The 12,891-nt window shown below is 46.2% G+C and overlaps 2 protein-coding genes across 3 annotated transcripts in view; one reads left to right on the top strand and one right to left on the bottom strand.

Moving 5' to 3' along the window:
* The window catches only part of pcid2 (PCI domain containing 2), a 33,785-nt gene extending 32,563 nt beyond the window's left edge, over positions 1-1,222 (top strand). For both annotated transcript variants that reach the window (XM_034179496.1, XM_034179503.1), the window contains 3 exons: positions 515-640; positions 850-973; positions 1,046-1,222. In XM_034179496.1, the coding sequence (XP_034035387.1) occupies positions 515-640; positions 850-973; positions 1,046-1,135 (340 nt within the window). In that variant the 3' untranslated portion in view covers positions 1,136-1,222. The remainder of the gene's footprint in view (positions 1-514; positions 641-849; positions 974-1,045) is intronic.
* Positions 1,223-6,451: 5,229 nt separating this feature from the next.
* LOC117520127 overlaps positions 6,452-12,891 on the bottom strand; it is a 43,400-nt gene continuing 36,960 nt past the window's right edge. The window contains exons 11-17 of the mRNA XM_034181461.1: positions 10,571-10,734; positions 9,464-9,488; positions 9,195-9,362; positions 8,434-8,565; positions 8,241-8,320; positions 7,982-8,120; positions 6,452-7,664 (exon numbers count right to left, since the gene is read on the bottom strand). Of these exons, the coding sequence (XP_034037352.1) occupies positions 6,535-7,664; positions 7,982-8,120; positions 8,241-8,320; positions 8,434-8,565; positions 9,195-9,362; positions 9,464-9,488; positions 10,571-10,734 (1,838 nt within the window). The 3' untranslated portion in view covers positions 6,452-6,534. The remainder of the gene's footprint in view (positions 7,665-7,981; positions 8,121-8,240; positions 8,321-8,433; positions 8,566-9,194; positions 9,363-9,463; positions 9,489-10,570; positions 10,735-12,891) is intronic.

Genomic DNA, 12,891 nt, shown 5'->3' with positions numbered 1-12,891 from the left:
TTATCGACTGTTATTGTTGAGGATTTTTTTAAATATTAACGCTTTATCATTTTCAGTGATTATTTGTGCACATTTTTTGGTGTCACCTACACTTTAAGTTTGCTAAAGCTAATATTCACCTTTCCAAGCACACAGAATTTTCTGGTGTACATTCTTCAGGATGTTGTACACACTGACCTGGTGGTGGCGCTGGATTCAAACATCCACACCTTTAATGGCTTCTTTTGGTGAAAAGGTTTTATTTTGTTTTTTGTTGAATTGTCATTTCTTTTGGTAGTAGGGGTGGTGGCCAAGTGGTTAGTGCACTTGGTTTCAGTGTGGAAGGTTCCTGGTTCAAATCCCCCTGCCACATTTCTCCATGTAATGTAGAGTTGCATCAGGAAGGGCATCCTGCGTAAAACCTGTGCCAGTTCAACATGCAGATCCACCTTGACTCTGCTGCAGCGACCCCGAGTGCAAACAAGGGAGCAGCCGAAGGGTCTTACTGACTGTCGTTTCTTTTGGTGTTTGTCAGTGAAGGAAACCTGCTGCTGCTGAATGAAGCTTTGTGCAAACACGAAACCTTCTTCATCCGCTGCGGCATCTTCCTCATTCTGGAGAAGCTGAAGATCATCACCTACAGGAACCTCTTCAAGAAAGTGTGAGTTAGTGAGCCAGGCACCAGGAGGCACCACGGGGGATTGATTTGTGGTTTTTATGAGTTTGTCGGAAAGGCTTAAAAAAGAGGTTTTGTTCATCGTTCCAAGAAAATTTTATTTTTTAATCTTTGCACTTTCTGTGATGTTGTCACTGCTTTGCCCCACCCAGTTTTATTTTGTGTTTGACCCCTGACTGACCCCGTGTGTGCAGCTTCCTGTTACTGGGGACGCACCAGCTGCCTCTGGACGCCTTCCTGGTGGTTCTGAAGAAGATGCAGGTGGAGGACGTGGACATCGACGAGGTGCAGTGTCTCCTCGCCACGCTCATCTACATGGTGAGAAACTGGCGGCACGAGGACCTGCAGCATGACTTCCTGCAGCGTCTGAATATTTGTTTCTGCTTTCAGGGTCACATCAAAGGTTACATCTCCCATCAGCACCAGAAGCTGGTAGTCAGTAAACAGAACCCGTTCCCTCAGCTGTCCTCAGTGTCATAGACTACATTACCCACAATCCCCTCCAGCTGCAAGGTTTTTTTAATGATCTGTTGTAAAAACGTAAATAAAACATTGTTTTGTAGTGTGTGATTGATATTCAGTCATTAACATAAAGTAACACACTTAAAAATCATTAATTTTACAGATTCAACAAAACAAAATTTTTCTTTCCAAAAAAAAAGATGATGAAACCTCGATGACACGTTTATTCGTTTCCAAATGATGTGCAGATTAAATTTATAATAAATGTCTGAATTTGGGAAATGTCTTTCATTGGATGTGATGAAGTGAAAAACCTCAGGGTGACCTTTGACCCCACACTGTCCTTTGGCCTACACTTTAGAGAAGCCACGAGGTCGGCTTTCTTCTCTGTAATGTTGTGAGGATTTGTCGCATCCTGTCTCTCTGGCTGATGCAGAGGCATTGATCCATGCCTTTGTCTCTTCTGGATTGGATTATTGTAACATCCTACTCTCCGTCTGACTGCTGGTTCAAAATGCTGCTGCTCAGAACACAGTTTCATCTTATTACTCCTGAACACTGGACACTTTTTAATTGCCATTCGTGATGAACTGGGGGTCGCTGGACTCCTCGGGGACTTCAGATGTGGAAGTTAATTCTTGTTTTGCTTGTTTGATTCTTTGCTGTACTTATATTTGATCTTTTGTTCTGGTTAGTCTGGTGTAAAGTCGTGTTTCACCCCACTGAGTCTGGTCTGCTTGAGGTTTCTTCCTCAGAAAACACTAGAGGGACTTTTACTTTACCACTGTCTCCTACGTTCTTCCTCAGAGGGGTTGGTGAGGGTAGACCACTGAACTCTACACTACATGGAATGGGCGTCACGGCTGACCGCACAAAGCCAGACCGCTGCATTGTTGGCCATCTTACTTCCCCCAAAAGGCGCAAACGCGACACAGTGGAATCACGTCGATAGTATAGGGTCACACTCACAAATTTCTGCAGAATTAAACCCTTCGTCGAGTTGTTATGTAATATTATTAAGCTCTGTTAAGGCCATTTAGAAGACTTGTACACGTAGTGTAGTTTTTGATAGATTACTAAAGTAAATAGAAACAAAAACTTGTTAAATCTATGGACATTATAAGCTCTTGCAATGCAACAGTATTTGAATACTTTCTATGCTCTAAAGGTGTATTATCAAATCATATTATACACTTGTGAACACGCACAAATCAGTAATTGTCACAAGTTTTACACCAGATGCCCTTCCTGACGCAACTCCAGTGTTACCTGGATAAACGCACACAGCTGCTGGTGTTCCAAAGAGGTCTCCCATCCAAGTACTAACCAGATCCTGCTCTGCTTAGCTTCTGAGATCTGACGGGATCAGACTGACACAGAGCAGATCAACTGCATGTAAGTAAGTAAGTCCCTTCGGCTGCTCCCTTGTTTGCACTTGGGGGTGCCACAGCAAATCCAAGGTGGATCTGCATGTTGAATTGGCACAGATTTTACGCCGGATGCCCTTCCTGACGCGACTCCACATTACATGGAGAAATGTAGCAGGGGTGGGATTTGAACCAGGAACCTTCTGCAGTGAAACCAAGTGCATTAACCACTTGGCCACCTGCATATTATATATAATATATTATTATATATATGTATAGACAGCATCTTGAACTTCTATTAGCTCATTTCCCACACGTAGATGTAAAACAGAATATTAATGTATATTGTGAGTGTGCTACAAACGTCTTTTACATATCGGCGTTCGATGTTTTGGGGGAAACGATGGCGTTTTCTGTACCGTCTGTAACATAATCAACGTGTAGCGATTGTTCAGTGGGGTAGACATATACTCAACAAAAATATAAACGCAACACTTTTGGTTTTGCTCCCATTTTGTATGAGATGAACTCAAAGATCTAAAACTTTTTCCACATACACAATATCACCATTTCCCTCAAATATTGTTCACAAACCAGTCTAAATCTGTGATAGTGAGCACTTCTCCTTTGCTGAGATAATCCATCCCACCTCACAGGTGTGTCATATCAAGATGCTGATTAGACACCATGATTAGTGCACAGGTGTGCCTTAGACTGCCCACAATAAAAGGCCACTCTGAAAGGCGCAGTTTTGTTTTATTGGGGGGGGGGGATACCAGTCAGTATCTGGTGTGACCACCATTTGCCTCATGCAGTGCAACACATCTCCTTCACATCATCCGTGAAGAGAACACCTCTCCAACGTGCCAAACACCAGCGAATGTGAGCATTTGCCCACTCAAGTCGGTTACGACGACGAACTGGAGTCAGGTCGAGACACCGATGAGGACCACAAGCATGCAGATGAGCTTCCCTGAGATGGTTTCTGACAGTTTGTGCAGAAATTCTTTGGTTATGCAAACCGATTGTTTCAGCAGCTGTCTGAGTGGCTGGTCTCAAGACGATCTTGGAGGTGAACATGCTGGATGTGGAGGTCCTGGGCTGGTGTGGTTACACGTGGTCTGCGGTTGTGAGGCTGGTTGGATGTACTGCCAAATTCTCTGAAACGCCTTTGGAGACGGCTTATGGTAGAGAAATGAACATTCAATACACGAGCAACAGCTCTGGTTGACATTCCTGCTGTCAGCATGCCAATTGCACGCTCCCTCAAATCTTGCGACATCTGTGGCATTGTGCTGTGTGATAAAACTGCACCTTTCAGAGTGGCCTTTTATTGTGGGCAGTCTAAGGCACACCTGTGCACTAATCATGGTGTCTAATCAGCATCTTGATATGGCACACCTGTGAGGTGGGATGGATTATCTCAGCAAAGGAGAAGTGCTCACTATCACAGATTTAGACTGGTTTGTGAACAATATTTAAGGGAAATGGTGATATTGTGTATGTGGAAAAAGTTTTAGATCTTTGAGTTCATCTCATACAAAATGGGAGCAAAACCAAAAGTGTTGCGTTTATATTTTTGTTGAGTGTAAGTCATGCAGGTTCAGTGAACTGGTGACTCTAAACTGACCGTAGGTGTAAACATGTTTGTGTCTCTAGGGTCCTGTCCACGGGGAACCCCACCTCTTGCCCAGTAACATGCTGGTATAGGCTCCAGCCCCCTGTGACCTGTAATTAAGTGGGTATAGAAAATGACTGAATTGAACTCAGTGTAGCACACGTGCACATCACAGTGTGTGCTGGTACTTAACATAGGGACTTTTAAATACCAACAATAAAGAAGATGGACATATTGGATGTTACTTAGTACAGTTTTGACAAGAAGATGTCCCAAGCAGAGTGTCACCCCTTTGAGTCTGGTCTGCTTGAGGTTTCTTCCTCAGAGCGACTTTTTTCTTACCACTGTCGCCTGTGTGTTTGTTCTGGGGGTTGGTAAGGTTAGACCTTACTTGTGTGAAGCACCTTGAGGCAGCTTTGTATTGATTTTGGTGCTATATAAATGAAAAAGAAGAAGGGTCTCTGTTGTTTTGTATGTACATAAATACAACAAAGTTTGTCCTCTGCATTTAACACATTTAATAGTTGGACACAATCCATCCACGAGAGGCCGCAGTCCGACACCTGGGGTCCAACTCCAGATGGAGAGGTGCTGTCTTGGTCAGCAGCAGATAAAACAGACGGAGAAGCAAGCAGTGGATTTTTGCAGGCTTCTGGTACCAGAAGGACTTTTCAATTCCAAAAAATAAGATGGACTCATAAATGTGCAGTGGACAACATATTTGATTCCTGGAAACACAACAGTAAACATGCATTTTTTTTCTTTAATCAGCTCTTTAAGTTGGGATTTTTGTGCTTTTTTGTAGTGTAATTTCATTATTGAAGTTTCATGCATTGATTTCTGGAAAAAAAAACCTATATTAATAGTTAATTTATTTTTTTTATACCTGCTTACTCTGGGAGGTGGGGGCTATCCCAGAAGTCATTGGGTGTGAGGCGAATAATCATGAATACATTGGTTTTCTATATAGAAATTACACCAGAGTTTAAGGCCACAGGACCTCCCAAATTACTAAACAAAACAAAGCAAAAAAACTAGACTGTGACTTGCTCCAGAAAATCTGTTACGTGGAATAATGATTCCCGTTCGCAACTTCACCAGAAAATGTTTATTGTAGCGTTACTTGCAGACAGCAGCCCAGTTTCTTTGATGTAAACAAAATATTTGGTAGTTATGCCTAGTCTACACTGGCAAACTGGACCAAACCTTTGTTTGCAAACATTACCAAACACCGCGTTTGCTTATGTTTGGGTTGGGCATCCATACTATGAAACAGTACCAAACAAATGTTTGGTACTGTTTTCCAATGTTTTGTACTTTCCCTCTAAAAATGATCAGAAACAACGGCAAAATTCAAGAGAGAAGTCATCAGGGCATCTGCAGCAGTAATATGTGTAATTGCTGTGGAACGTCGCTGCCGCCACCAAAAACAACACAAGCCTCGCTTGTGGTGCAGATCCTGGATTAAGAAAAGACACAAGTATGGGGCCTACAACTGCCTTCTGTTGAGGCGGAATGTTTACTGTGCACCTCCAAGAGGCCACAGACCCAATTAACACAACCTTTACACTTGTTCCCCTCCCCTAATTCTTTTGAGCCCTAAATTGTACAAACTCAAACGACACAGAAAATCAGCTATACAGACATATATATATATAGCATATATATCTTCACTTCTTAAAGAAATACAGCCCTCAGACAAACCAAGTTATAAGAACTTTCTGAGGATGGATGAGGCAGCTTTCGAGGAACTCCTTCATTAGGTGGAGCCACTGATACAAAAGCAAGACACACACTTGATTATGGTGTTGTATAGGCATGGACGTTTCTCATATTCCTCAATTAAATTTTGTATCCCCACACTCTTTCCTTCTTGGAGGCTGCCATTTTGTCCAACTAGTAATTCACATGATCACCAGCTCTTCTCTGATTGGCTGTTTGTTGGCAAACTTCACCAAACATGTTTTCAAGAATGAATATGTCCAAACTTTTGCAAACTAGTTTGGTGGTGTTTGGCAATACGTCCACACTACCAAACTCGGGCAAACTTTTCATGGCAAACACCACCAAACATGAAGTTTGGTGGTGTTTGCAAACAAATGTTTGCTAGTGTAGACGAGGCTTTAAACTTATTTTTCTGTTCGGATTTGTTGATCTGCTCTTTTGCTTTGACAACAAATCATAAGCCACCGATGTCATCAGACTTCTAGCTCCACCCACTTAGCTGGACTTCATGGATGAAGTTCGTTGTGTTTCCACGTCAGTGTAGCACTGGCATGGAATCACCATGGAAACGCTGAACTATGTTATTTATATGAAGGTCAAATTTAAAATCTGATTTTGGAGCTTGAAGTCTTGGACCTGCTGGAGTCTCTTCAGAGTTTCAGAGGAGGCGCTGGCAGACGGGACTGTAGCTTTCTTTGGGGTCCTGGTTAATTTGGGGAGGTCATGTGACCCTCAGTGACCTCCAGCCTCAGTCTGATCCAGTCCAGGTAGCGGGACACTTTGGCAAACACCAAGCCATCTTCTCTGCTGCCATCTGTGGACGAGGAGATCAACAGGCCCGTCAGGAACGCCGTCCCTTTCTCTTCTGTAGCAACAGGTGAACCTGGTAACAGGTTGCTAGATTGGCCACTGCTAACCTTTGACCTTGAGGTGTCCATGAGTCCATGAGGTCTGTTTGGGGTCCTCATGGATACATTAGCATTCCAGTGTCCTCCATTTTGGGTCTCCAAAGACCCAGTTGGTTTCCCCAGGTTGTGGTTCTGCTTCTCCAGTGGACCAAATGGGCCCCCCTGGACTTCATTCTGGGTCCCTACAGGTCCATTGGGGGTCAGCTGGGTGTTGTCTTGGTTTCCTACAGGTCTGTTTTGTTTGTCTGTGGTCTGATTTTGAAATCCCAGAGGTCTGTTGGAGCCACCAGGAGTCCTGGGTTTGTTCATCACAAGTCCACTGGGGGTCAGTTGATCTTGGTTCCCTACAGGTCCGCTTTGGCTTGGCCGGTCTCGGTTCCCAACAGGTCCGCTTTGGCTCGGCCGGCCTCGGTTCCCGCCAGGTCTGCTGTGGCTCGGCCGGTCTCTGTTTCCGCCAGGTCCGCTGTGGCTCGGCCGCTCTCTGTTTCCGACAGGTCTGCTGGGGCTCGGCCGCTCTCTGTTTCCGACAGGTCTGCTGGGGCTCGGCCGGTCTCTGTTTCCGACAGGTCTGCTGGGGCTCAGCCGGTCTTGGTTCCTGACAGGTCCGTTTTGGCTCCTCATGCAGAACATTTTGTTGCTGAGCGGATGAGTTACGTTCAGCTGATTGCGGCACTCGTCTAACGTTATGTAGACCAGTTCCTGGCTCTGTCCATTGGGGTGTCCTGCTGTGAGCCCCGCCCTCCCAGAATGCATCAGGATGTTCTCACTGAAGTCCTTAGTGGGCAGGCAGAGGTGGAAAAGGGCGGGGCCAAACGTTAGGGGTCGGTCCAGCTGAAGGACTGCCAGGTCGTTGTCATGGTGATCTCTGCTGAAGCGGTTGTGGAGGTATAGAGCCTGGATCCGGACCAAAACCTTTGAGACCTCGTTGCCTGGGATGTGAAAAACCACATTATAGAAATCAGTGCTACAGCTAAGGCTAAAACACTAGCTTTAGCTCGATAGCATATTCAGACTTTTTTGGGGAGCACTGTGCCCCCTTGTGGTCAGTATGTGTCTGATTATTCCAGTGCTGATTTTTGATTGGATGCTGTAAACCAGGAGAAACATCATCCTGAAGATGATGTTTTCAGAAAGTGCAGGCCGGCCGCAAAATCACCATCGTGGAAAAATAACCTTCATATCATTACATTTAACACTGTGTTATTACGTGTAGCGCCACCCTCAGGACAGAGCATCTTTTCCTCACCTGCGGCCACATAGAAGTTGGAGGGTTGGGGGTCTGATCCAGAGTCTTGGAAGAGGCAGTGGGCGGCGGTCAGGACCGAACGTTGACCCAGAACCACGCCTCCACACAGCTCCGCCCCTCTGCTGTCCATCACTGACACCTGGAGATACAAAAAACAAACAATTGTTCCTGTTAGTAAACAGTTCTGTGTGACCCGGTAGAGTTTTAAGTCTAAACCATCCCAAGAGAAGCAGTGAATAACTGAGAGGGCGGAGCTTACCTGCCAGGGACAGCTTCCATGGCTACATGTGGGCGTGGTCGTGCTCAGCTTGTTTGAAGCTTGTCCACATGGGAGCTCCACTGAGGCGACACACAGATAATGTGGTACTCAATGTATCCACCAGGTGGCAGTATTTTCCAAAATAAAAGCAGATGGTTAGCTTTGTGACGGCTGTGTTTTCAGGGAATCAAACCTTTAGGCACACAGCTCCGTCCGTCGGGCTGTAGTTTGAATCCTGGCAAACAGGAGCAGATAAACATGTACGTAAAGGTCGTGCAGAACTGATGACACGCTGTCGGCCCTTCAGTCGGACACTCGTGTTCATCTGAAATCAAAATAAAAATGTTTCAGCGTCGGCAGAAAACTACAAACCAGACAACTGGGAAAAACGTTTCAGCTTTAATGTCTCGTAAAATGTCCTCGTCTCTGTGATGAACAATAATCGGAGGACGTCAGGCAGAGCTTTGTGATGTCATAAGACAGAAATGCAAATGTTTAGTTCCTATTTGAAAACATAAACCACTTTGGCAGCACTTCCATCGTAAAACTGCAACGGATCCTTCACGCATAAGAACCCAGGAAGAAGCAGCAAACTGATTCAAACACTCACTGCTTCACACAAGCTGAAGCTCTTTGGTTTTGCTGAAGCTCTTTGGTTTTGCTGTCATTCCACATGACCAACTATCTCCAGCTCCACCTCCTCTTTTTGTCCCTGCCCCCAAGTCAGACGTCATAGCTGCTGCACTAATCTTTCCCTTTAAACACGCCACTGGCCACTAGGTGGCGCTACTTTCTACTGGATGCAGATATTCAAGCAGTATAAAGTGGCCAATGAAATCCTTGCCTCTGATGGGCTGTTCCACTGATCTGTCATGTGACCATTGCTGTCATTAAATGTAAGCAGTTTACATTTTGAGATGTAATTCTCTGAGTCGGTCGCAGGTCTGGTGTCACCTGGGACAGAGGCTTGGGGCGCTGTTGATGGTGTTACTGGCAGAGCCGGTCTTCCCAGTTCACAGGTGAGTCCATAGTGGGGGGGTGCGCACAAACACTGGAACCCCCCTGCCTTGTTGGTACAGTTCCCCCCGTGCAGGCAGGGGTTTGGATTACAGTTGCCCCCATCTGGACAGTGATCAAGACACTGATTAGTTCACTGAGACATATTGATGATGTAAAAGTAAATGGTTTTGATTTGACGGAACTCATAGGGTTTTAATTCTGACCGTAGTACAGAGTCCAGAAGGCAATCTGTGGGGAAACAAACCCGTTAGAAGCAGATTCCTGCAGTTAATTTATTTACAACATTCAAATGAATTCTTCAGTCCAAGCTCAAGACGGATCAGGACCAGCTGTAATTACATACAGCCACCATCAGATGGCACCGTCAGCCCTGGAAAAGCCTAATGACCCATCCAAGTCTTGAGTCAGAGATCTGTCCAGAGGTTGCCCTGAATTCTCAGTTTTAGAACGACATTTGTGTTACTTGACAGAATGAAAATTCCAGCCTTTGTATCCCAAAATTACTTAAAGGACATGTTGCACCAAAATCATAACTTAGATTTCGGCTGTTAGTGACCATCCAATGATACACCGGGATTACTTTGTGCACTTCCAGACCAGTCTCAAAGTATACGGCATTCACAACACACAGCTACAGAGACTGCCAAAAACAGAGTACTCGTGAGTAGTGTTTCTGACTGTGTTTATGTAGCTTTGACAGGGTTCCTCCCAGTGCAGTTGAGCATAGGGGCCCCTATGCTGTGATTTAGCCAGCATATGGGAGCTTTTCTGTTTTGTGGCACATTATTAAATGTCCCAGTTAGCAACACAATGTGGCCCTCAAAATGCAGGAAATAGTGTTTCAAAGGGTCATAAGTTTCAAATTTTTCTTGGGGGGATGCCCTCGGACCCTCCTACGCTATTTGTGCCTGCGGTGATCGTCATGGGGCTATATGCCCCATTAAGTTCCCCCTTATGCTGTGAAAAAAATCCTGGCGAGAACCTTGTTGGAGGACAACTTCTCAGCGCACAACCGTGAATGGAACGTAGCTGCTGATGTTAAGAATGGAGCCACAGATTAATTGCAAAGTTTACATAAGTGTGATGACGTGCTGGAATGACCCGCTTTTAAGTGATAACTGTTGACTTTGATGCAGTCACAGTAAAAGCAGCAGCTGCTCCCCACTGTAAGAAAACTTACAGTGTGCGTGCGTGTTCATCATAAGCGCAGCATGTTACAGTCTGCTAGAGGCTCAGCTTTTTGTGCTGAATAGAATATACAACTGTATTTTAAAATTAAACTTAATTGCTATTGGTTTTGTGTCACTGACCGTTTTGTCGTCGTCCTCAAAGTACTCACGGGCCTCCTCGTAATTGCACCTCTCCTCGTAGCACTCCCGCTCCAGGTTCCCCTGAAAGATCTCCTCCACCAGGAAGGAGTTGGCCCTTTTGGAGCGCAGGAAAACACTGTGTGCCTCCGGCACCAGCCGGAAAACTGGAAACACCACAACAGGTGGCGGCGGTCACCAATTCAGAATGTGCAAAACTAAATCACTGACTGGTGGTCACCGAGTTATAGCAAAGTAAACAATCCTAATGAGTTAACCTCAGTAACTGTGACATTGAGTCAAATTGCTGATTCAGAATGAACTTGTATTACAATCAGACAAACGTTCACCGTTATTAAGTCATAATTACACTGAACTAAGTCACAAGTGTGTTAATTCATATTTAGAATTTTGGGCTATTATCTATATTATAAAAAATCCGCTGGGGCTCATGGACTGCCAATGTCACATGTCCTCACACATCTTGTCCAGGCCAGATTCAGCCTTCCAGCCAAGCTCCTTCTCACCCACACTAGGGTCAGCGTAGCACAATGTGATGTCTCGTCTGGAACCATCATGTTATCGTGGTGGAGAGGTTTGTGAGCTGCTATGAACCTGAGAGCTGTGTTGTCTGGAGCCTTTGTGCTCCTGGTAGGGTCTCCCATGGCAAATTGGTCTCAGGCCAGACTAAGAATGGTTCATAAGACACCATGACAAAATGAGGCAGAGGAAATGTGACCCGGCCCGGAGGAAGCCCGGGGCCCTCATCGGAAGCCAGGCCTGGATGTAGGGCCCATCAGCGAGCACCTGGTGTCTGGGCTTGCCACAAAGCCTAGTCGGGCACAGCCTGAAAAGGCAACGTGGTCCTTCCATCTCCACCCTATGGGCTCACCACTCACAGGGGAACCACTGGTGTTGGGTGCGCTGTCCCATGGGTGGCAGTGAAAGTTGAGGGCCTCGGCGGACCAGATCCGGACAGCAGGGGCTAGCTCTGGGGGTGTGGAACGTCACCTCGCTGTGGGCGAAGGAACCGGAGCTTGTGTGAGAGGTGGAGCCTCTCACACAAGCATCGATCTGGTGGGCCTCTCCTCCACACACAGCCTCGAAAGCGTGACCACTCTCCAGAGAAGAATAAGGTCCAAGCTGTGTTTGGGTGCTCGGCAGTAAGTCGGACTCCTTTTCGGTGGGTGTTGGCCTCCGCCAGGGCTGCACCTTGTCACCAATCCTGTTTCTGATATTCATGGACAGGATATCGAGGCGTAGTTGGGGGAGGAAGGTTTCCAGTTTGGTGGGCTCAGGTCTCATCACTGCTTTTTGCAGATGATGTAGTCCTGTTGGCTTCATTAGCCTGTGACCTCCAATACTCACTAGATCAGTTCGCAGTCGTGTGTGAAGCAGCTGGGATGAGGACCAGCACCTCTAAATCTGAGGCCATGGTTCTCAGCAAGAAACCGATAGGTTGCCTACCCCGGGTAGGGAATGAGGTCTTGCCCCAAGTGAAGGACTTCAAGTACCTCAGGGTCTTGTTCATGAGTGAGGAGACAATGGAGCGTGAGATTGGCTGGAGAATCAGTGCAGCAAGGGTGCTGTTGCATTCGCTCTACTGTACTGTTGTGACGAAAAGGGAGCTGAGCCAAAAGGCGAAGCTCTCGATCTACTGGTCAATCTTCATTACAACTCTCACCAATAGTCATGAGGGTTGGGTCATGGCTGAAAGAACTAGCTTGCAGGTACAAGCGGCCAAAATGGGCATCCTCAGGAGGGTGGCTGGTGTCTCCCTTAGAGATAGGGTGAGAAGCTCTGTCATCCGTGAGGAGCTCGGAGTAGAGCTGCTGCTCTTTCACATTGAAAGGAGCCAGCTGAGGTGGTTCGGACATCTGTGTTGTGAAAGTGTAGTGACACGGACCCACAACAGGGGGCGCAAATGAACGGTCAATAGATGAGCCAAAAAGTAACAATTTAATGTTGTGAAATGTGCACAACGAACATACAGACAATCTCAGAATATGATTACAGTCAAATTACAAAGGTGACGTGTGGGCAGGCTCGAGGATAGAAGACGTCTGTCCTGAGAAGGGCCGGAACCACACGATTTCCGCCACCACCGAACCTGGTGAATACTGGAGCCGCCAAGTCCCGAATTCCCAGGTGATCACCGTCTCCGACTGTCGGATCTGGTACTGCTGGCGAGAACAAAGACAGTCAAGTGTGGGTGTGTGTACACCCAGTAACAACAACGGTGGGAATGCCACCTCCACCTCTCACTCAATATGTGATGAGTACCGCAGTGATTCCTCAAAGGAAAAGAGTGCAGTCCTGCACTC

The sequence above is a fragment of the Thalassophryne amazonica genome, chromosome 1 (assembly GCF_902500255.1).
Source record: "Thalassophryne amazonica chromosome 1, fThaAma1.1, whole genome shotgun sequence".
Taxonomy (NCBI): Eukaryota; Metazoa; Chordata; class Actinopteri; order Batrachoidiformes; family Batrachoididae; genus Thalassophryne; species Thalassophryne amazonica.
The sequence above is the reverse complement of the archived record's forward strand: the minus strand, read 5'-3'. Positions and strand labels throughout refer to the sequence as shown.